This window comes from Aspergillus oryzae, chromosome 1, assembly GCF_000184455.2.
Source record: "Aspergillus oryzae RIB40 DNA, chromosome 1".
Lineage (NCBI taxonomy): Eukaryota > Fungi > Ascomycota > Eurotiomycetes > Eurotiales > Aspergillaceae > Aspergillus > Aspergillus oryzae.
In genome coordinates, this window is record NC_036435.1 from 1,837,037 (window position 1) to 1,859,611 (window position 22,575).

General features: G+C 45.7%; 9 protein-coding genes and 1 non-coding gene across 10 annotated transcripts; 5 read left to right on the forward strand and 5 right to left on the reverse strand.

Moving 5' to 3' along the window:
• Positions 1-2,516: 2,516 nt before the first annotated feature.
• On the forward strand, positions 2,517-4,201 carry AO090009000686 (SMI1/KNR4 family protein; the record flags this gene model as incomplete). Its single annotated transcript, XM_001817052.3, has 2 exons — positions 2,517-2,527; positions 2,620-4,201. The coding sequence occupies 2 exons, from the start codon at positions 2,517-2,519 to the stop codon at positions 4,199-4,201; spliced, it is 1,593 nt and encodes a 530-aa protein (XP_001817104.1).
• Positions 4,202-5,072: 871 nt separating this feature from the next.
• AO090009000687 (thioredoxin domain-containing protein) lies at positions 5,073-5,789 on the reverse strand (the record flags this gene model as incomplete). The annotated part of the gene is made up of 1 exon (XM_001817053.3): positions 5,073-5,789. One exon carries the CDS (start codon positions 5,787-5,789, stop codon positions 5,073-5,075), a length of 717 nt encoding a protein of 238 aa, XP_001817105.1.
• Positions 5,790-6,750: 961 nt separating this feature from the next.
• On the forward strand, positions 6,751-8,054 carry gmtA (GDP-mannose transporter; the record flags this gene model as incomplete). Its single annotated transcript, XM_001817054.3, has 4 exons — positions 6,751-6,954; positions 7,034-7,121; positions 7,183-7,554; positions 7,612-8,054. The coding sequence occupies 4 exons, from the start codon at positions 6,751-6,753 to the stop codon at positions 8,052-8,054; spliced, it is 1,107 nt and encodes a 368-aa protein (XP_001817106.3).
• A 1,291-nt stretch (positions 8,055-9,345) lies between these two features.
• On the forward strand, positions 9,346-9,433 carry AO090009t00014. Its single transcript has one exon. It is a non-coding gene; the product is annotated as a tRNA-Asp (tRNA).
• Positions 9,434-9,771: 338 nt separating this feature from the next.
• AO090009000689 (25S rRNA (uracil2634-N3)-methyltransferase) lies at positions 9,772-11,083 on the forward strand (the record flags this gene model as incomplete). Its single annotated transcript, XM_001817055.1, has 2 exons — positions 9,772-9,913; positions 10,008-11,083. The coding sequence occupies 2 exons, from the start codon at positions 9,772-9,774 to the stop codon at positions 11,081-11,083; spliced, it is 1,218 nt and encodes a 405-aa protein (XP_001817107.1).
• Positions 11,084-11,621: 538 nt separating this feature from the next.
• On the reverse strand, positions 11,622-12,825 carry AO090009000690 (uncharacterized protein; the record flags this gene model as incomplete). Its single annotated transcript, XM_023236382.1, has 3 exons — positions 11,622-11,735; positions 11,905-12,401; positions 12,807-12,825. 3 exons carry the CDS (start codon positions 12,823-12,825, stop codon positions 11,622-11,624), a joined length of 630 nt encoding a protein of 209 aa, XP_023088759.1.
• A 332-nt stretch (positions 12,826-13,157) lies between these two features.
• cbf5 (pseudouridine synthase CBF5) lies at positions 13,158-14,941 on the reverse strand (the record flags this gene model as incomplete). Its single annotated transcript, XM_001817057.3, has 5 exons — positions 13,158-13,496; positions 13,566-13,792; positions 13,869-14,500; positions 14,565-14,721; positions 14,830-14,941. The coding sequence occupies 5 exons, from the start codon at positions 14,939-14,941 to the stop codon at positions 13,158-13,160; spliced, it is 1,467 nt and encodes a 488-aa protein (XP_001817109.1).
• A 2,865-nt stretch (positions 14,942-17,806) lies between these two features.
• AO090009000692 (uncharacterized protein) lies at positions 17,807-18,939 on the reverse strand (the record flags this gene model as incomplete). Its single annotated transcript, XM_023236394.1, has 2 exons — positions 17,807-18,186; positions 18,252-18,939. The coding sequence occupies 2 exons, from the start codon at positions 18,937-18,939 to the stop codon at positions 17,807-17,809; spliced, it is 1,068 nt and encodes a 355-aa protein (XP_023088760.1).
• A 246-nt stretch (positions 18,940-19,185) lies between these two features.
• Positions 19,186-20,156, forward strand: AO090009000693 (prephenate dehydratase PHA2; the record flags this gene model as incomplete). Its single annotated transcript, XM_001817059.1, has 2 exons — positions 19,186-19,239; positions 19,290-20,156. The coding sequence occupies 2 exons, from the start codon at positions 19,186-19,188 to the stop codon at positions 20,154-20,156; spliced, it is 921 nt and encodes a 306-aa protein (XP_001817111.1).
• A 728-nt stretch (positions 20,157-20,884) lies between these two features.
• AO090009000695 (translation termination factor eRF1) lies at positions 20,885-22,322 on the reverse strand (the record flags this gene model as incomplete). The annotated part of the gene is made up of 3 exons (XM_001817060.3): positions 20,885-22,039; positions 22,096-22,145; positions 22,202-22,322. 3 exons carry the CDS (start codon positions 22,320-22,322, stop codon positions 20,885-20,887), a joined length of 1,326 nt encoding a protein of 441 aa, XP_001817112.3.
• Positions 22,323-22,575: the final 253 nt, after the last annotated feature.

A 22,575-nucleotide genomic window follows, 5' to 3' on the forward strand; every position in this document is an offset into this window, starting at 1 on the left:
ACTTTCTCATGGCTTACGCTTTCTTAGTCTATTAAATCATTTGGTTTTCTGTTTCCCCTATCGGGCGTTCGAGATCTCAGTCTCTATGTCTATATAACGTCTTTACTCTCGTTCTGCACACCTATGCATTCGTTACCATACACTATCCGAACTCCTGATTCTTCTCGCTATTTAAATCATCAAATGTCACGCTTTGTGCTAACCCTATAACATTAAAAGTTCAGTGGAGACTTCATAAAGGTGTTGTAGTCATTGCAAACCCACCTACGATGTAGGCTTGGAGATGGTCATACACGCTGATACCCACCAGCAATTGGGTGTATTAGATATGTACCAGGTAGAAATTATCGGGATACAGGGGAGGAACAGGTGAAAGCCTAGAAGACTTCGAATACTGGTTCAACCTCAAACTGTACAGAGTAGCGCCGGAGACTAGGCACCACTGGCCGTCCCCGCTCTGTACAGCAAATTACGACCTTGAAACTAAGAAATCCATTACCTTCGTGGAGACTTGCTTGGACAGGGTCGCCCACGTGTATCCCACAGTACAATTAATTCTTGGAGTTGAGGATTGGTAACCTGCGAGAACAAAGAGCCCTGCCTACCTTGAATGACTTACAGTAGGCGAAACTGTTGCCACAGTAAATTCGTAGGGGTAAGTATTCCTTTCCTCAACCGGCATTGTAAAAGAATTGTCGATTGGTATTAACTAGAACGCCACCACTTCAGGTACACCTACTCCGTACTGGTACTAGATCTCCATTGCACTGTAGATCCACCGTTGGCTTTTCAAGCCGTAACTTGCGGCGGTTCCTGTGGATCGCCGATAGGACGCATAAAATACCGTATGATTATACCAATGTGTGTGTACTCCTTGCGGAGTAGGTTGTATACTAAAGATACATACCATACATGATAATAGGTGGCACAGACCTAGCAACTCAATGTGTCTGCATTAAGATAGTACATCTGACTACTTTATATAGTAGTGTTTTAAACTGTGGGTTTCTTGGTGGGGAATATAGTAAACATTCCCTGTATCCATAAGTAATCACGAATGGAGCTATAAACCTACAGCTGAGGTCTTCAAGAGGTAAGTGAATAATATATTTTCGTATAACCCGCTGCTGATAGAAGCAATCAAACACCTTACTATTATAGAAAATAAATCCAGAAAATCCAAAAGATCCAAAAAAAAATCCAACACACACACACACACACAGAGAGAGAGAGAGAGAGAGAGAACATACATGTGGGAGTAAGTGAAAATGAGAAAGTCATACCAGATTTTGCTAAGTCACCCTGACAATAGCCAGCGACAGCATACCTTGAAAGTGAGTACTTCACTCATATATAGCTGAATATTGACAATGATGGATTGGATTTATCCTGCCTGTTATACCTGGGCAAATCGGAACAGTTTCTGTTAGTGAGAAGAATGTTGAGAGATTGATGTACTGGAATGTTATATAGTACAGTACAGTGTATGTTGAACAGGACAACAACTTGTTACCGTAACAGAATACTATAGTTTTTAGCACATTTGCTGACCCCAGACTCTTACTGACCAATGATGAAGGAGGCCCCCAAAGCCACTGAAAAGCAGCAAAGTTGATATGTGGTAGAATCTGCTGCGTACATACAGACAGATATAGGTTGTGTACAGTAGGCACCGAGATCAGTACAGTGTACATATTATACAATACAGGTGTAGCTTAGTATACATACAGAGGTATAGGCACGTATTATACATACATACATACATAAAGTTATATCCGTCAGGTACAGAGTACATACTTTGGATACTAATGGTTTCGATATTATAAATTACCGCACTACCGTATGTTATGTCTGGAAACACTCCATCCCTGGTTCCGGACGGTTGCCCAGGGGTCAAGGAAATCGTGGATGCCATCGTCTCGCCAACCCACTAACAACGCTAATCAAGAAGATTTTCTCCAAAGAAAAAAGAGGAACAAAAGAAGGACGAATAAGTATCGGAGGACGAAGCAGAAACAACTCAGGTGAAACGAGGAATACCGCTGTCAATAGCCCTGATTATCTGTCTTCAGGACAGTTGAGATCGGTCATTCCCCATTATCGCAATCTCATCTCTCTCTCTCCCTTTACCTCCAAGCCTCCCTTGGATAGGATTTCTTTCCTTTTATCCTCTCTTTTTTTTCCCTTTTCTTTCTGTTTCTTCCTTTTTTTCCCCCCCTGTCTATTTCAATTCCAAAAAACCCCTTCTCCCAGTCTTTGAACCAGCACATATACGCCATTTCGAACCCCCTCACCATCCTTCCGCCTTGTTATCTACTCCTACTTCCGACCCTCTACTGGAAACATTCAACATTTTCCCTCTTTCCTCCTGCTCCCGTGCCTTGTCTCTTCCTTTACACTCTCGACCACGAACGCCACAGTTATTCAATGATCAGTGTCTGGTACTCGTAAATTCTCGGAGAGGAGCAGAGTCTTGTTTGAGATCAGTCTGCCCTCATTTTGCTCAAGTTTTCATCATGGCGAATCCGTGAGTATCTCTACCGACTCTCCCTCAGAGAGAAAGCCCTCCCCCCCCCCGGGAGAGTCGTGAGTGAATGCCCGCCTCTAACTCGGCAACAGAATTACTTCGGCATGGCGTTCCTTTTGGCATACAATGACTTCTTACGATCGGCATGCATCCCACGACTCTCCTTATCGAACAGGTAAACATGTGCCTCTCAGCCAGAGTCGCCATGAGCCTCTTACATCAATTGCAACAAGTGCCATTGAGTCGCGACCTGACCTGACGGAGACTTACGAGGATGACCAGCCCAAAGGCGGAACGGCATCTAACAGCTGGACTGGCTCCCCTACTGGTATTGGCTCCCCTACTCGTCCTTACTCGCCTGGCATGCGATCGCTCTCCTCCCAGAAGCGACGCTCGACCGATCCCGGGGTAGATGGCGCAGCAGAGATTCAAATGCAAAGTTTCCATGATGGCGCACCCCCACCCCCCCCAGTCACTCATTCATGGAGAAAGATCGAGCGATGGCTAGAGAACAACTACGAGGAGCTTTACGACAACCTCTGCGAAGGCTGTACTCAGAACGATATCAATGAGCTGGAGCATGACTTGGACTGTAGCCTACCATTGGAGGTTCGGGAATCTTTGATGGCTCATGACGGACAGGAGCGTCCGGGCTTGCCCACCGGCGTGGTTTTTGGATGTATGCTTCTGGACTGCGAAGAGATAGTCCAGGAATGGAAGAACTGGCGCACTGTTAATGAAGAATTCCTCAGTTCATCCGGTATTATCAATACTTCTCCCAAAGCTGCGGCAGGCTCTTCTTCGGCTGCACCCCCAGCTCCTACTACAGGGTCAAATCCGTTGTGGAGACAGGATCTTCTCGAGCGACAAGACTCTCAGCCCTCCGGCGCAGTTCAGAAAGCGTATGCCCATCCTGCTTGGATTCCCATGGCTCGTGATTGGGGTGGAAATTGTATCGCAATTGATCTGGCACCGGGACCTGCAGGGAAATGGGGCCAAGTCATTATATTCGGTCGGGATTATGACTGCAAATACGTCGTCGCCCGGTCTTGGGCATCATTCCTCGCAGTTATGGCCGATGACCTCTGCAGCGGCAAGGTTTCCGTGGATGAAGAGACGAATGAACTCAAACTATTGGAATTCAAGGCTCAGAATGTTGAACCTCCTTACATGGAAATTCTACGCTGGCGTACAGATCAGAAGTATGGTCGGAGGCCACCCCGTCGCAAAGGTCCTAACGGTCTTGGATTGAATACCGGTAGTAAGTCTGGAAAGGAGTCCCCTTATGGGAGCCCAACCCCTAGTGAAGAGCGTGGGAGATCGCCTCACCGCTTTCCCAATCGTGGGTCTACTCAAAGTCCCAAGACGCAGTTTGGTATATCCAGCCCTCTTGCTCGCGTCACGGAAGAGGCTCCAAGTCCTGTACACACGAATGCGGATGGCGGCCTGCCAGAGAACGTCGTGAAAAGTGACGATACAAAGGAAACACAAAGCAACGATTTGATGGAAGTGTCGACACATGTGGGTAAAGAGAAAGAAGGTGTTCTTGACAAAGGTGCAGAGCAAAGACCGCTGGAGACGGAGATGATGAAGATGCAGGAGTCGACCCATGGGTCTCCTGGCACTGCCTTGGACGCCGAGACCTTGGGCGAAATGAAAAACGTGGCCATCTAATTCTGATTAGATATCTTCCATTCACCTCTTTTTCATGCTGCCTTTCGTCCCCATCATGAATATCTTGTTTTTGTCGCTCGGATAAGTTATAAATTCTCTTTCGTCTTGACTGCCAAACACCGATGTCAAACTGATGAACCTTTGTGGAGACCGTGCTGACAGCCTTGTATAAATCCAAACTTTAATATCCTGTGGTTCTTGTGACATTCTTCTACGTTATAGAAGCGTCTTACTCTTTTCCTCGCTTGGGATGGTTTCTCGCGATTTGTTCCACTCGCACGTACTACCTGTAACTCTAGCTCGAAATTCGTTAAGTATCATTTTAGCTTTTCTTTTTCTTTCTTTCTTTCTTTCTTTCTTTCTTTCTTTCTTTCTTTTTTTGCGCCATACTTTTCATGATATAGACACGAGGGATCCGATAAATTGTACTTGCACTATTAGTAGGGCCATGGCCCTGTCTTCCAACACCCTTGGGAAAACGGCGTTAGTTCACAACAGGTGCAGCTCTATCTGGTATCAGCACAGCAAATGAAATTGCTATGAAAACCGTTCATTCCCCTGCTCGCCAGTACGCAAGCTCATGCCTATGCAACTACTGTATTATATCCGTTCCATTCGGAATGCGGGTTCCAATGCTTAGTGGAAGGCTGTCTAAGTGGTCAAGGGCTGGTAGAACCTGAAACCTACAGCACCTTATTTCAATTTCAGGAGGACAGCCATTTGTAAACTGTACGTCCAGCAGTCAGCCACAACGAAGCTATGTGTTTCAACAAGCAGATCCCGGGCCAATATGCTCTAGACTGGAAGCTCCGCGAAGATCGTGGCAATAGAACTCGTGAATATAAGGGTTAAAAAGGTAGTAACCCCTTTTTCAATCCCAATCGTCATCGTGATCATCCCTGTTGTACCGTGCTCCCCCGCCGCGGATGGCCCCTCCCCCATGAATTCGTCGTCTGCCATCGTCCTCATCCTCGTCATCTGCATCAGACATATCGGAATCATCATTACCATCTTTAATCTTTGCCTGCACTAGAACTCCTTTCCATAATAGCCTCTTTTCAAGAGTTGCCGTGCTGAAGCTGTCGGTCCCATCACGCCCGCCCAAAGCAAGACCTTCAAAGCCAACCACACGCTCAGCAGCAATCCCATCTTTAAACCCGATCACGCAAGGGAGAACGCGTATCTTCAGCTTTTCCACCACGAACGGAATGTCCCTAACATCGACACGGGCAAAGCGCACATCGTAATGCCGTGTTGCTAAAGCCCGCATATGTTCATCCATGGTGCCACAGCGTGAGAAATCAGGGTGTGCAAAATGGATCACGCACCGATGGGTATCCGTTGTGAAACTGAGCAATATTTGGTCATTTTCAAGAGTTGGATATATGCTATCTTGGGTGATTGTGGTCTGGCCAGGGGCCACTGACCGGTTGTTTTGGGCGGATGCTAGCTCGGCGTTGAGTTGTTCGATACGTTGGGCTCGATATGCAGAGTCGTCTTCGTTCTCCAAGGCCTTCAACAAATCGTCGTCGTCCGTCCCATCATCTTGGTCTCTTAGGGAGTGTTTGGGCTCAATATTTCGGATCATGACCAAACTCGTCGTGGAATTGCAGGAAGAAGTTTTCTGCACGACAACAGCAAAGATATCAATAAAGTAAGTTAAGTCTGTAGAGAACAATTAATATTCATGGAGGGGTTGCGTGGGCTGCTCAGGTTCCAGGGTAAGGTTGTAAACTCAATGTCAGGGTGAAAGTATTGACCATAGGTGTTCAAGGTTCGAAAAGGGCGAATCAGTATTTCACTATTCACTGCATTGCAGGAGTGGCAACGTGCTAATTGGATACAAATCAGTGTAAAGATGAAATCTCGCGAGGTTCAGTTGTAATTCTTTTGTACTGGTATTGAGTTATACTGATACAGTATCAGCTTTCCTTGTATTTTAAGTAAACTCAAGAGAATGGCTAATGCACCCTTCTTCACTTTTGTTCAATTAACTGTTCTCCTTTCCCTTCTTTCAAATAATAAGAGATCTTAGAAAAGAAAACACATCAGTCTGTGCTACCTGCATAGCCTGGTAGATATGTGTGCATTAGTTCCATATTTCCTTCTTCCGTTGTATTATCATGTATAGATACATACGATACATCTAAAATTGCCGCTTCCGGCCCAGTCAAAAGTCCTTCCTTCCTTCCTTTATTTCTTTCACTTGTCTCCTCTACTTCGTCTTGCTCTCTCTTCCCCCTTCCCTCTGTCGACCTGCTTCTCTGTTATCTCTTTCATGATTTGGGTTTGATTCTACTGTCCCCACACTCGTTGTCATCAGTCTCTCGGTACACTTAATCTTAGCTATAATTCTCGAAGCCTACCTTTGCCTCACTACTCCCCGTGTCAACAACGGCTCTACTTCGCAGTTTCAGCCATACCTCGAAGTGATTACCGCTCTTGTCGTTCCGTTTCACTGCTATCATTATATTCACTCCTGCTTCGGGGTGATCAGTATATTTGAGAATATGGTGGAAAGCAAGAAGACCGATGATTATGCAATCGAGATGGATAAAATAGATCAGGGGAGCAAGAATTTCGAAGCTGCTGCGCCGCCTCAGCCTAGAAGTGTCCCATCCAGTTCGCTCTCCGGCAACCCTGTCCTGCCTGTATTGGCGTATTGTGGATCATCAATCTTGATGACTGTCATGAACAAATATGTTCTTTCAGGGTTGGACTTTAATCTCAACTTCTTTCTCCTTTGTGTTCAGGTATGATACCAAGAAACCGAAGCCACTGCGACTGTAAAATACAGATTTGCACTGACCGCCCTCTTTATTCGTAACTCAGTCCATTGTTTGTATTATTGCGATCCAAACATGCAAATTTTGCGGCCTGATCACGTACCGTGACTTCAGTGCAGATGAAGCAAAGAAGTGTAAGTACTTCAAATGCCATTGTGACAGTTATAGAACAAACTAACTGTGGTATGTAATAAGGGTTCCCTATCAGTTTGCTTCTTATTGGAATGATCTACACGGGCTCTAAAGCGCTTCAGTTCCTCTCTATTCCAGTATACACCATCTTCAAGAACCTTACCATCATCCTTATTGCCTACGGGGAGGTCCTCTGGTTTGGTGGTTCCGTTACCGGCCTTACCTTGTTCTCCTTTGGACTCATGGTACTCAGTTCTATCATTGCCGCATGGGCCGACATTAAGCATGCTGTTGAAAGCAGTGGAGATACGAGTGCCCAAGTCTCAACGCTCAATGCTGGATACATATGGATGTTGATAAACTGTCTCTGCACATCGTCCTATGTCCTAGGAATGCGCAAAAGAATCAAGTTGACCAATTTCAAGGACTTTGATAGTATGTGTTTATTCGCGGTGGTCATTGGAAGTTTTTCTTTGCTGACTTTCCCCTTAGCCATGTTCTATAATAATTTGTTGTCGATCCCTGTCCTTGTTGTTCTCACAGGTTTGATGGAAGACTGGTCGTCCGCCAATATCGACCGCAACTTCCCTCAGGCTGACCGTAGCAGCATCATGTTTGCAATGATTCTGTCTGGTTTGTCTTCGGTGTTTATCTCATACACTTCAGCCTGGTGTGTCCGCGTGACATCATCAACCACTTATTCCATGGTTGGAGCCCTCAACAAATTGCCCATCGCTCTGTCGGGACTGATCTTCTTTGATGCTCCGGTAACATTTCCCAGTGTTTCCGCTATTGCTGTGGGCTTCGTCAGTGGAATCGTATATGCGATCGCCAAGATTAAGCAAAACGCCAAACCAAAGACCGGCGTCTTACCGACTTCCAATCCACTTGTCAGTGCTAGCAGTCAGAGTATGAGGGATTCTCTGCGGTCTTGAAGTGACAACTGCTATATTACGCGTAGGAGTGTTAACTCCTTCGTATGTTAGTAATATCGGATCATGTTCTTGGTTCGTTGACGGCAAAGAGTCAGTACGTTACTTGTATGTTAAAAGCGATACGTGTATTCCGGTCGTCCATGTTGTTTGCTGGCTTGGTGTGCTTACATTCTTATCGACGATCGACTTAAAATGCCTCGTTTCTAACACTTCTGACCTTATTGCTGTTTATTCACCTATTTATAGTTTTGATGTCCGTGCTGATAATCTCATATATCAGTTCTTTTTGATGGGCTGGCAACGCCCTTCGTTGCACGTAACATGTCATAATGTTGGGCTGTGATCTGTCCTATATCTCTGGGATGGAGGCATTGATTGCGATATTGGGTGCAATAAGATGTCTAGGAGGCTTGGTCATTGTGTGAGAGGAAAAACTTTTTTTTTGCCTCCTTTCGGGGATTAAATTTGTATATATGAATCTTTATCTTCTATTAATGAGGTTATAGAAAGAATTCTTTGCTGAAAGCTCTTTCCAACGACTAGCTCGTGCTATTGACTGACTGTGGCGCGGTAATGGGGTGCTCTTCCGGAAGATCTGGGAGGATCATAGCATATCATGATTTTCCGTGTTCCTCTTTCTGGGCTCGTATGTCCTCAACGGGCGGGATGTGTAGTCCGGTCGAATATGTGTTAGGTATGGATGGCCTGGCATTGTGAACATGCAACTCTGACCCGGTGCTCTGTGAAAGCTATGTATCCACGAATTGCCATAGGAGGAGCCTAGATAGTACCATGGGAAATTTTGATGCTTGCATAGTGTCTTAAAATGCCAGGTGAAGTTATGTGAAGTATTTTCTTAGAGGCAAGAGACGAGGTTGTTTATCAGTTCAATTATTTTTATCTTCCCAACTTCATTTATTTCCCTTCCTTTTTTCCTTCAAATCTTTCTTGTAGCCCTCCTACCTATCCACCCTCTAGATCACAAGCTTAAAACGGACACCAGAGTTGAATGATGACTTTCTGGAAATTATCTACTTAACATATCTCCCAAGGAAGCAGAAGCAGTTCCATATGAGTTGTTTTCACTGCATGTAGATCTCCTTTTACTCAGAACCCTTTTATCCTGGCTCAAGGATTATGATTTGTTGTAATACCTAACCATCTTTGGCTTTTATGAGCCCTATTACTCCGTACACTATCATGAATACGAATATCCGCCAACTAGAAAAATACATTTACATCCAGACAAAAGACTTATAATTTTATAAATAAAAGCTCAAATCTGTTCTATTCCTCGATGGTCTAACGGTCATGATTTCCGCTTGTCATCTCAAAGAGAACAAGCGCGGGAGACCTGGGTTCGACTCCCAGTCGGGGAGAGTCTCCTTTCCTTTTTTTTTTTTTCTCCTCCTTCCAGTCTGAACTTTTTCAAACTCTCTTCTTGACCTGTCGTCAACTGCCTAGTACCTCAGAAAAGTGTTGGATCAGTATTGACCGGAAGGGACGGGCCCGCGCTTTCTCTTTAGAATCTTCATAAAATCGAAGATCTCAGGCCATCTAGGACTTTGGTCCCCTTTCTATTCATGCAACACAACCAGTTGACTACTATCTATCCCTGCCCACGTTAAGTTTACGGACACTATACGGCATGCCGAAATCGAAGAGAGCACGATTGCATACTGGCCATGGAGGTGGCAACCAAAAAAAACCTCGTAAAATGCACACTTTCTCCAAGCTCTCGAGTACTATTTCTTCTGCGTCTTCTTCACCCAAACAGAATGTCGGTAAGAAGAACCCTTTGCATCAGCGGCCGATTATTCCTTTTGGCAGAAATGACCGAATTCTGTTAGTTGGAGAAGGTATGGTGCTTCCCCTCCTGGATTTCCTTGGGATATGTCATCATTTCGTACAAACAAGTAGTGTTTATACATCCATGATTAATGATTTGCGTAGGTGACTTCTCTTTCACCCGCTCTTTAGTTGACCAACATTGCTGCAAGAACGTCTTGGCTACATGCTACGATTCAAGAGAAGTATTATACAGCAAGTATCCCCAGGCCGAACCTAACGTTTGCGAAATCCTCAATGGCGCCCCCAAGAGGAAAGATCATAGTCCGGATTCAAGTATCACTACTGAACTAAAGAGCCAAAACCAAAGTCAAAATCAGAATCAGGAATGCTATCGCGGCGATGATCATGAGGGACACAGGGAAGGAGAAAAGAAAGGATTATATGAAGACAAACCAAGGCAACGTCGCCGGCCCAACGTCCTTTTTTCAGTCGACGCTCGAAAACTTGGCCAGGCCTCTGGAGGAGGGAAAGACGTACGCTTCGGACTCCCTCGCCGGGAACGTAAACGCCCTGCATGGCAAGAGGCCAAGAAGAGTAGCGGCACTTCAATCCTCCCCTCAACCAGAGGTGGGCCATGGGACATTATTTGCTTCAATTTCCCCCATGTTGGCGGCTTGTCTACCAATGTAAATCGGCAAGTTCGTGCCAACCAAGAACTCTTGGTTTCCTTTTTCAAAGCTTGCGTGCCACTGCTGTCTTCTCGTCCCGAAATGAATAACTATGTAAATGAGGATGGGTGGGACTTTAGCACCGAAAGCGAATTTGACTTCAATGAGGAGGATAACGCTGATATGCTGGGCTCGCGAAATGACATGGCACAACAGAGCAGACGACACCGAAACGAACCTGGGCAGATCATAGTCACACTATTCGAAGGAGAGCCCTACACCCTCTGGAACATTAAGGACCTTGCGCGCCATGCTGGTCTAAGGGTTGTTACTAGCTTTAGGTTTCCGTGGGCATCCTATAGAGGATACTCTCATGCTCGGACCTTGGGCGAAATTGAAGCGAAAAACGGAGGAAGGGGTGGTTGGAGAGGGGAAGATAGGGAGGCTAGAATGTACGTATTTGAGCCGAAGGAAGAGCGCATACTGCCTACGATGGATTTTCAATCCTCAAAGAGAGATAAAACTTCGAGGAATAAGAGATCAAGAGCATCTAGTGAAGATAGTGACTGAAAGGCCAGAGAAACTGAAATTTCTTATTCCGTGCAGTCTGCAGTTCATCCTGAAGAGCGAATGAAAGAAAAGGACGAGTATCGGGTCCATGGCTACATGATGTAAACCTTTTTTAGTTCATTTTCCTCAAATACTTCTCCAGTTGTAGGGTCCTTGACTTTGCCGACTTCAACGCAACCAACTTTCTTACTCATTTCTAGCAAGCGCTGTTGGCCATAAATTCGACCATTTGGTAGAACAATCGGATCGCTCTCAACATAACTTTTGGTATGATGGGCGTAGGGCATGTTGCGCGCAAGCTCATGTAACTCAGTTGAGCATATGGGACAGACTGACGTCGTAGTGGACAGAGAATTAGAGCTTGAAGACGTATAAGCCGAATGGCAAGATGGTGTCTTGAGAGCTGAAAGCCCGGCAGACAAAGCAATGTGGAGTAAGGGGCGCGACGGCAATGACAGGAGTTCATGGTGAGTGCGAACAAAAAGGTCAGAAAGGTAACTCCACCGGTCAGGCGCATACATCGACTGCTCATACGTTATTAAAATAAATGAAGAAACTGATCTAGGTAGATATGAAATAGTACCTTATATGGCTCGGCCATCGTGTCCCGGGGGAAAGCTAAAAGGCCTGCCGCCCGATGAATTTCTGTTGACTGCGAATCGATGTAAGGGCTAAGGAATCTTTTTGCGTGTATCATAGCTTCAACAAGCTTCCCTTTGTCCCCAGTCCTCACCATTTCGATATATTGCTGTAAACGTAGTTCGAACTCTAAGTTGTGCTGCAATTGAATGTTAGTCATTCGGTTTGCAATCCATACGAACCTGGACACAAACCTGGCTCTTCTTTAGCGCTGCTTTGTTTTCACTGCACCATTGCAAAGCATCCTTAGATTCTCCACGACGCAAGCTTTCAGCAACCCGCTGACACTGGATGAAAACATTGAGATCTGCGAGATCCTCGATATCCTTCTCATGGGCCAATTGCCGGGCGCTTTCCGTATATCCCGATCGCAGCATATAGTCTGTCACAAGTCTATCTAATCGGACCCTCGACCACTGATCATACTTGACATCTGCCAAACTATGTATCTGGTGAAGGTTTTCCAGGTGCTCTATACGCTTTCTTGACTGGTCATGGATCTTTCTCTCTTCCTGATGCAAGTTCTCCATTTTCCGCTTCAAGCCTTGCATCCTAGATATCATAGCATCTAAAGCAGCGAGAGTTTGATCCGGTGTTTGACCATTGCACGGCGAGATACTGGCAGTTGCCTTCAATGAGGGAAGAATATACTCTCTTTCCCGTTCAACAATCCGCTGAACTGATTTGAAATTCTTTCGCGCAAGTTCATGAGGTAGACGTAGGAGGGGTTGGTCCTACGAGGGAGAAGGAAATCAATATAATTTGAACCTGAACCTGATGATCTTGGGTAGGCATTACCAACAGCAAATGATTCTCTGCGTTTAGCTTTGTTGACGTAAGCTCCGCAGCCATGATTATTGTAAATTCCTTAAGTATACGGTCTCTCACCGACACAGGGGAATGGGAGAAAAGGAGTATAAGGTCATATATCAATCAGCAGTACGATTGGTATGTACCGTGGACCTGGGTAAGAGGGGAATGGAAGTGGCACGTACATAGGAGACCCGGCACCAAGTCACGATACTTTAGGCTGAGCAACTTAGCCAATCAGCGTTTAGACATCCTTCATACCAACAAGACCTACGAGAGTAGCATTCTCTCATGATGCCATTCTCCTGTTGTTGTTGTTGTTGTTGGTTTTTTTTTTTTTTTTTTTTTTTTTTTTTTGGAAGAAAGCAGAAAAAAAAAGGTATACCTTGGAACGCTTTTCCTCACTGACTGAAACGATTACTCAACAGCATATAACTATAAAACAAAACAATTGATATTGATTTCCCTTTTCAACCCAAGACTCCAATAAAAAAGAAAAACACGTATGATACAGGAATTATGCCCAGAAGATGCTCCGATAGCGATTTAGAGACAAGGGATGTTAGACTCCCCCATACAGGAAGGCTTCGCCACCGGAAGCAACCAAGGGACTTCCTGAGAAGCCTTAATCGCTGTCATCACTGTCCTCCTTCTCTTGCTTGGACTTTCGTCGCTCTTTCTTTTCCTTCTTCTCCTTCTTCTTGCGCTTGCGTTCAGCTCGCTCCTCGGGAGTCTCTCCCTCATGTCGCTTACGTTTCTTTTTTTCATCCTCCTTGGACTCATCAACTCCCATCTCATTTTGGGGTGACGAGGGAGCTTCGTCCAGCTCAGGTGTAGGAACAGCAACTTCGCTCTTAGGCGTTGGCTCAACTGCCAATTGCTCAGAGGCTTCCTCTGGCGCGCTATAATCCTTATAATCATTCTTCCACTTGGCAGGCGTCGCTTCATTGGCTCGACCATACTTCTGCATCAAACTGTCAGTGGCAACTCAAAACACAAAGCAAAATGAAGGGACAGAAAGGAATAAGCGTACATCTAGTTTTCCGGCCGACTTAAGCTTCTTCTTCTCCAGAGCGACGGGGCCGAGACCCCATCTCCGCGGATAAAGATCGCGTTCCATGATACAACGCTTAACCTTGGCAACAACTCCGTGGTCGCAAGTAGATAACTCCACTGTCGACATCTGAGCAATGGCAATGGCAATGGCCTCACCCTTGGTAGTCATGAGCACAACTTCTTCGTTGACATCAATTCCAGCCTCTATTTCACATTAATCATCTATATCCTGGGAAGTCATATGGCACCATATGAACATGGTAAGAGAGGTGAAACATACCGAATCTCAGAAGACCGGGGATCATGAGTTTGGCACCGTAACAAACGGCATTCACAGCACTGTCCTTAACGACAATACGCTTGTAAGATGTGAGTAGGGTCTCAAGAGGTTTGATGACTTTACGCAAATACGACTCATCCCGCTGGTTGTCATACATCCACTGAGCGTCAAGCACATCGTGCAAAGTCACCAGACCACTGTTCTCATCCATAGCCCCACTTCTTACACGCCTGAGCTCTTGCATATGCGCTCCAACACCGAGCAAGAGGCCCAAATGAACACAAAGAGTTCGGATGTATGTTCCTGCCTCGCAGCTGACCCAGAAGACACCGAGATGTCGATCATTGTCGAATTCGTAAAGCTTACTCTCGTGTATCGTCCGGATACGGAGCTGACGCTTGACAGCAGAGATCAATGGCGGTCTCTGGAAAAGTGCACCGGTCAACGTCTCAAGGGCTCGTCTGAACTGAGCCTCACCACCCGGGATCTTGTCGTGGAGGCGGATCACGCAGACGTATTCCTTTCCAGCACCCTGCTGCGATTTAACCAGACGAGTGGCACGGTCGATACAAACAATTAAACAACCGGTGACCTTTGGGTCCAGAGTACCGCTATGTCCAGTTTTTTCTGCCCTGATGAAGAATAAAAACAAGGGATTTAGCAACCTGTTATTTGACTTGATCTTTGTGGTATTACCTCAAAATCCTCTTCATCCAAGCAACCACTTCATGACTGGATGGGTTAGAAGGCTTGTCGAGGTTGATCACTCCAGAGTTGATGTACGACTTCAAGTCACGTTTCAGAGGAGAACAACCGGCGGGAATTGGCGTGAAATGACCAGTCCTGACGAGGACTGTAAAAGGTGCAATCAGTTAAAGCTACTCACTAGAGCAATATATGAACTCATCGAAGCCAGAATACCAATGAGCTCTGCGAGAATACAGGTAAAATGCGAACGTACGCTTGTCATAATTCTTCAGTAAAAGCGGCCAGTCAGATGTGGAAATGTTGGAGGCGCCAGACTCTGGCTTGATTGTGTAGTCCATCTCTTCCTTAGCCAATGCGACCGCCATTTTGAACAGGCTTGCTCCGAGTGTGCAGAGTAGCCAGGGAAGAGAGCGCGCAGGTTAGAAAAGAATGCAGGAAAAATTGCACCTGCCGAGCTAAAGTTTTGGGGGCGCTAGCGAGAAAGCAGTAATGGGAAATTTTGAAGTGCGGCGACCGGTCTAACAACAAAACAGGCTAGCGCAAAATCCCTTACCAATTGAATAGACATCCCGTGACTTGAATAGCAACCGATCCACAACTACGAAAAAACTCTGAAATCCTTGTTGCAATCGACGTTCGCTGCAGATTAAGGTACTTGTTCAATTACATTGTCCCCAAAGGTCAAAACTATGTACCTCATACCTCAGTGTCTAGACTACCATTATCAAATCATAGTACAACTAAGGCGGTTGTTTTAGCCGCCGCCCAGTCTTCTGCCAGGTCCTCTACTACTCCAAGGGCTTTGAAAAGAACCCCGGCCCTGGGATGGATTTTGCTCTTCAGTAATCGGACGATAAGCTGTTCCATAGGCCCGGTGCTGAGAGGGGGACGTATGGGCGCTAAAGATTCTCCGCACAACAGTCGGCGTGACAATGTAGTTCCTACCGCCTCCGAACGTCGGATATATGCGTGAGAAGAAATCATACATGTGTGCCGCGACTATTCCCATACTCTCACTGAATGCTGCATGCCACCCGCCAAGCACAAGTGTCCAGGTGAGCATCGCCCATGGTAGGAATTCAACAGGCAGTTGGACCACAAAAAAGGAGGTTTTTCTACCTTTGTTGTCCTGGGCAAACGTGTAGACAAATGCCATGATTAATGCTACCGAGGGTTAGTATGTGAAATTATGCTGGATGCTGCAGCGATCTCACCATGGGTGAAAATTACATCATCTAACAGGCAACCTGCGGTGAGCTTTAACTTGTCAGCACAGGTGAAAGGCTACTTGCGAAGCAAACAGATATAAGCATGTTTGTTTTGCTAAGACATAAAATAGGAATCTTATATGTAGGGCACCATAACCACCTACGTGAACAGAATTTAATCACGTAGGCTATCTCAAAGGCCGTCCCACCATACCTACATCGCATGCAGCCCTAAATGATAATGCGAATGCGGTACTGTATGAGATGCAGGGGCAATCTTCCTCACTTCCAGGAACCGCTTCAGCTAGATGAAGGCTGGGCGGGCAGATATGCGAGGTTATTAAGGCAGAAGTTGGTACCAAAAAAACGGGAGGGGGGAAGGGTTGCCAAGGCACTGATAAACAAAGCTGTCCCATTACTTACCGTAATAACAGTAGCTACAAAGAACACGTACGTGAAGAAGTCACCTGGTAAGCTGAACCGTGGTGATGCCGTCTCCAAAGCACTGCCATACTTGAACACTACTGTATGTTAGTGCCGCGGTGAGACTAGGCTATCGCGGATTCTCACTGAAGTAGAGATCAAGTATGAAGTCGAGGCGCGGCCCTGTCAGAAGGAATGACGACAATAACCTCCACGCCTCAGGAAGCAGCTTGAAAACTAGTCCCGGTCGAAATATAACATATCTACCACTTAGTAGGCCACCATAAACCAAGGCGGACTGAACGAAAGTAAGGGCAGTTAGAGTCCTAGTATTACAAGGGTCAATCATTTGATTATGGGAATGGCAGCTTGATAATGATATGGGATGAGTACCTTGTCACAGGGGGCGCAGACCAAAAACGATCCATTGAATCTAGGTGAGTATAGGGAATCGAATGTTTAAGATGGATCAGAGATTCAAGTTAGAAACAGGACACGTTGCAAACATCATGCAGTGCCTGACTTTGATCACCTTGGTTGTTCGAAAGTAAAGGAAGGGAGGAGGAGAAATATGTTGTGGGAGAAGAAATATAAAAGATGTCTATCCACTAGTGGAATTCCTGCGGCAGTACTTTTTTCCGGCATAAACCCGACCTTTTTAATTTTCTCTACGGAGTACTCCGTACTCTGTACAGAGTACGACAATACTATCGTACTTTACACGAGCTTGTATGTATTTAGCATGTCTCCCAGAATCGGGCTTTCACTTGGCCTTAATACCCGCCTGCCTTCCTACCATGATTGTTTTTCACCTTAGATAAAAGATTTTCTTTTTCTGCAGTTAAAAACTAGATTATTAGATATTTAGATGTTGTCAATAGATTTGTATATGATACCTAATTTATTGACACATTTTCTTTACTAAAATACCCAGCCGTGTATGGAAAGTCCTCGCCAGGTCCGCGGTGGACCGTCCGGTCAGGGATGACAGACCAATAGCATTATGCACTCTTAAGTCTTCAAGCTCTAGTATTGGTTGGAGGTCACGTGGTATTAAACCCCACCTGGCGGCAACTTTCCGTGCACGCCCTCCGTAGAGCTATATAAAATATAGTAATGTATAGTACTATGTAGCTAGTATTATTGATGCGGTGGCTTAATCCACTAGTACGCACGCATATAGCCGGGTGACGGACATACTTTACGTACAAGGTAGCATGATCACAATACCAGATAAAGGGATAATACTTAAATAAAGTAACCTCTGTTCTTAAATCCAAATCGCAGAGTAGACGTCTTTGGAACCTTGTCTCACCGTGAACTAAATCTACTGTATGAAATCTCGCATTAATGATGATTAGATGACTAGATGAACAGTTTGACGATGAATGAATGGTTTAGGCTGCATAGTTGTGGAAGAGATCAAGGTTGTAGTATGACGGCCGAAGTTCTATACCAGCGCTTTGCTCATTCTCGCGGTTTTACATCAGCTGGAAACATGAATATAGAGTGCCTTACCCAAGTGGTGAACTAGCATGTGCCGAAAAACTTTATATCGGGACGGTGCTCGTGGTGATCTAAAGACGCGAAGCCCATTCCTTACACTGGGCTTGTAAAAGCAGTACCGCGTACTGCCAGGCCTCCATTCTTTCCTTCAATCCATACATCCCATACATTTTCCTTTCCAGACTTCGGCTTGCCACAAATGGTTAGAGGTTCATCGACATAAAGAGGAGCCACATTTCGATAGTCAAATTCCCTGATGGTGTGATCAGACCTGGCGAGATGTGCTTCAAGGACAGTGAGCATTAGTGTCAGAGTCAACGGTCCATGCACAAGGAGGTTCCGGAAACCTTCTACATTCTGAGTATAAGCCTCGTCCAGGTGAATGGAATGAGCATTGAATGTAAGAGCAGAGAAGCGAAACAGTAATGATCTTGTCGGCTTGATTTTAAGGCGATATTCGGGGCTAGGAGGTGCTTGAAATAAACAAAAAAAATGTGTCAGCATGTACTTTTGGAGCGCGTTGGATGAACTTGCGCACGTTTTATAACTCTCTGACAGTTATCAAAATCCATTCTGTCAAAGTTCAATTCATCTTGTGTTTTCTTCCGCATAAAAGCCAGATTCCTATTTTCAATGATCGTAGCATGCCCATTTTCGTCTTCGGTCTCCTTCCATATCCGCTCTCTGATACTGCCTTCCTCCTCCCCCTCCCGTACCACGCCCATTCGCCTCTCTATTTTAACTATTACTTTCTCTGCCCCTTGACGTCCTTTGACTATTACGTCACGAATTGTTTCGATACAGACAGCTCGAGCGCCGTTGAGAATCAGACCACCTGTGACAGGAAATCTCACACTTCCACCGGCCCATAGACGCCTCTCAAAAGGTCCACCGGGGCTATGTAAGATATCAGTACCGTCTGGTAGCAACTGTGATAGCGTAACCTGCGGAGGAAAATAAGCCAGGTGATGGCCGGCTGGCATACGAGATGCATGGGTGACTGAGGGGAGAGCCGTATGAATACGTGACGATATAAGATCCCCCGGAAGAAGATCAGCTAATGTCAAGCTCAGAAGATGGGAAGGCTGGGTATGCAAATAATCAAAGTGCAAAGGGAGTATCCGTGATGTTAATTCGCGATGCAAGCGATCGCAAAGTGACGAGTATGTCCGCAACGCGATTGCCGATCTTCTTCCCCCCAATGCGAGTAAAACGTTCCTCTTCATTTAAACTATCAGGCTTGTATAGCAGGGGCTTCTTCTGAGTTTAGCAGCGATGGAAATAGGGATGGCATGGAACCGTCACAGTGTGATTGAAGAAGCTCGCTAACTAAACCTCAATAACCAAGATTGCGTATGTTGTTTGACTTGTTTGTTTCAAATAGTATCCCCACATACACCATACACTCGGAGGTGTCTAGTAAAGCAAGTACAGCGGAATTTCTTCTCTGTCTTTAGTCCATTTCAACAGCTATGGAGCATATCACTGTAACATTCCTGGGCCCTGCTGCATCTTTTTCACATCAGGTCAGGACACTAAGCCCAGAAAAATCGCAGATCATTAATCCAAATTCTAGGCTGCTGTTGAGTTCTTTGGGAAGTCTGCTGAATTGTTACCTTGTGTATCATTTACGGACGCTTTCACCGCAGTGCAACAGGGTGAAGCAGATTATGCTATCATTCCTTGCGAAAACTCAACTAACGGCCCAGTCGTTCAAACTCTCGACCTCCTGGCAGACCCCAACGGTTTTTACGAGGACGTCGAGGTATGCGGCGTGCATTATTTGACAGTGCACCATTGCCTCTTGGCCCGAAGAGGTGTATTTTCCAGTCAACAGGATTATGGTTCTGTGGCTAAGCTTTATACGCACCCGCAAGCCTGGGGCCAATGTGAAAGATTTCTTGGGAAATACTTTAGAAGCATTGAAAGGCAGGATGTCTCATCAACTTCCAAGGCTGGGGAGATTGTTTCAAAAGCAAAAACAGAACAAAGCGCTGCAATAGCTAGCCGCTTTGCTGCTGAGCTCCACGGTCTGGATGTTTTAGAAGAGAATATCGAAGACAAAACCGATAATACAACGCGCTTCTTGGTGCTGAGGAACAAAAACTCGGGCCGCACAGCGCCGCGCCCTTTCGGAGACTTGGATAACCGCCGCGTGCAAGGAGCATCTGCGGCAACCGCAAGGAAGACATTGATATCATTCATGGTTCGTCAATATGCCCCTGGGGCATTGGCGGAAGCTCTATTAATATTCAAGCGTCATGGCATGAATCTTACAAGCATCAACTCCCGGCCAAGTCAGAAGAAGAATTGGCAGTATGTCTTCTTGGTTGAGTGCCAGACAGCCGATAATCCGGGGGACAAAGGCGTGGGAATTGAGATTCTAAGTCATTTGCAGAGTGTTACCGAGACTTGTAGACATTTGGGAACATGGTCTGAATGATCATGAATGATGTGCATTTAGTTGATAATAGCAAATGCAAACTTGCGAACTCGTGGGTAAAGGCCAGAGAATAGTAACTGTTCAGAATAAATTTAAGTGAATGTACAGTACCGAATATATACGCAAATACAGCAAACCAATCTAAAAAGACAGATGAGAGTCCCCTCCTCTCTCTCCCTGTTTTGCTTTTTCTTCCTTTCTTTATCATTTTTTTTTTCTCGGGCAATGATGTATAAAGAGCGCATGTAGGAACAATGAACGAAATTGGACAGTAACACCAACAAGGCATAATTTTCTGGAATAAATCAATCCTAACTCGCTGGCTCAAATGCCACAGGGCTGACAATTTCTTGTGGGTAGCTGCATCGTATCACATCCACCATCCCTTTGCAAAGTACACCTTGTGTCCACCTAGACCCTATAGGTAACATAAATCTGAATAGTACGGAGCTTGGATGACCCTATCAGGCAGCATAGCTGTTAGGAATTACCGGAAAACATTGCTGGCAGATGGGCGCGAGCATACCTTTGAGCAGCTGGACGGAGTTCGGTCCAGGCAGCATGATGGTCCCTACTAATGAAGCGATGTGTTCACCATGAAGGCTGCCTTCATGCCACAAAGGGCGAGCCGTCAAAAGACCCATTTTGGGGACTTCTGGCCTTTCATCCTCGCTCCCTGCGAGGTCGCTGGACCGTCAATCTGTAGTATTTCAGCGTCGATATGCTAGTCATTCAGCGTGGACAATAGGCTTACCATCATAAAATTCGTCCTCGTCTTCAAAGTCGGCAAGCTGTTCGAAATTGACCTTATACCGGAGAATAGCCCCAATACCACCAAAGCCCTTAACAAACTGATTACCCTCACTAGATTTGTCAGAAACGAACTCCAAAGTTGCACCGAAGTCTTTATAGCTTTCTGCAAGCCACTCAAGGAACGAAGACTGATCTACAACTTCCATTTCAGTGCCAGTTTCCTTCTCGACGAACAAGTCCCGGTTCTCCTCTTGGGCTTTGGTTGTGTGAATGACAACTTCGGAACCGGTCGAGTTTTTCAAGACCCATCGAGTGACATCCAAGTTCTCGTATACAATAAGTGTCTCCGCTGCGCCAAGTTCCAACGCCTTGAGAGTATCATCAATACCGTAGCAGACCTTCCCAGTGTCTTGGCTAATTTCCTCGAAATACTTGCCAATGAGCTTCTTCTCCTGCACAAACTTAACATTACTCAAAGTTTCCGAGGCAAGTTCGATGGCCTGATTGAAACCGTTCTCTCCTCCGTAAGATACATCCACAACTTTGATCACCTTAGACTGCAACCGTTGATCGAACATATCTGATTGGTTGAGGTCGTTCTTGAAGTCAGCTGAACCAGCTAAGATCAGACCCGCAACGTTAATCTTGTCATTGGTTATGTAGTTTTGAACGGCCAGCTCAGCAATTTTGCGTACATAGTTATGGCGCTTCTCTTCACGAAGACGCGCGAAACGCAGTGCTGACTGACCACCACGGCCGTGTTTCTTGGGCAAGTCGACGCTCAACTTCTGAAGAACCTCTCTGGTGTTTCCACTAAGCGTGCCGAAAAGTGCACCGTTTCCATCCATAACGATAAAACCGAACTTTTGGTCCGAGTCAAGAAGTTCGCTCAGTGCTTCAGTGTGGAATTTGTTATCACACAGGTAAAGTGACGTATTGATAGGCTTGAATGGCTCGAAGTCGATGTTTATTTTACGCTCCTTTCCCTCAGAGGTGATAATCTCACCACAGTAGACGACCAGGCCATTTGGGGGAACCTTATTATATAGCTTAAGACGCTGCTGCGTGGAAGTGATGGCGGACAGGACAGAAAGACGATTGACCCGGGATTTGATATTGGAAGCCGTGCCCTACATATCTCGGTTAGCCTCTCCCTTCCAAAAATGGACTCGCCCAAAAACCTTACAAATTCTTCAGCCAGCATCTTTGCCGCCCTAGATACCTGGTCCTTGGGAGCTGAAATGCATAGTGTTAGCTGCAATATACAATGATGAGGTCGTGGAAGAACCCACGGATGATAAGAGATATCATCGAAGTGCCATTTCCTCTGGCGGCCTCCAGACGCTTGATTAGTTTTTTAACCTTCCATATTTCGATATTCTTCTCCGCTTCATTCGCCTGGGCCGCGCTCATGTTGGGCGACACGACGATGTTGGACGACCGGTGGGGGTAAAAAGCCTTAACGTGTGTACTTGACCGACAGTGTCAACTCGTGAACTCTGTTAAAGATAATGGTAGAAGAATAAAAAAGGGTTGGAATGAGGTGCGACGTATTTAAGATAGGGAGGGAGAACAAACAATCAATAGAGCCAGGACTTGAGAGAGACAATTTGCATACCTTGAGGCTAGTTCAATGTGCCGTCCAAATGCAGCAGCGGGGGTGTTT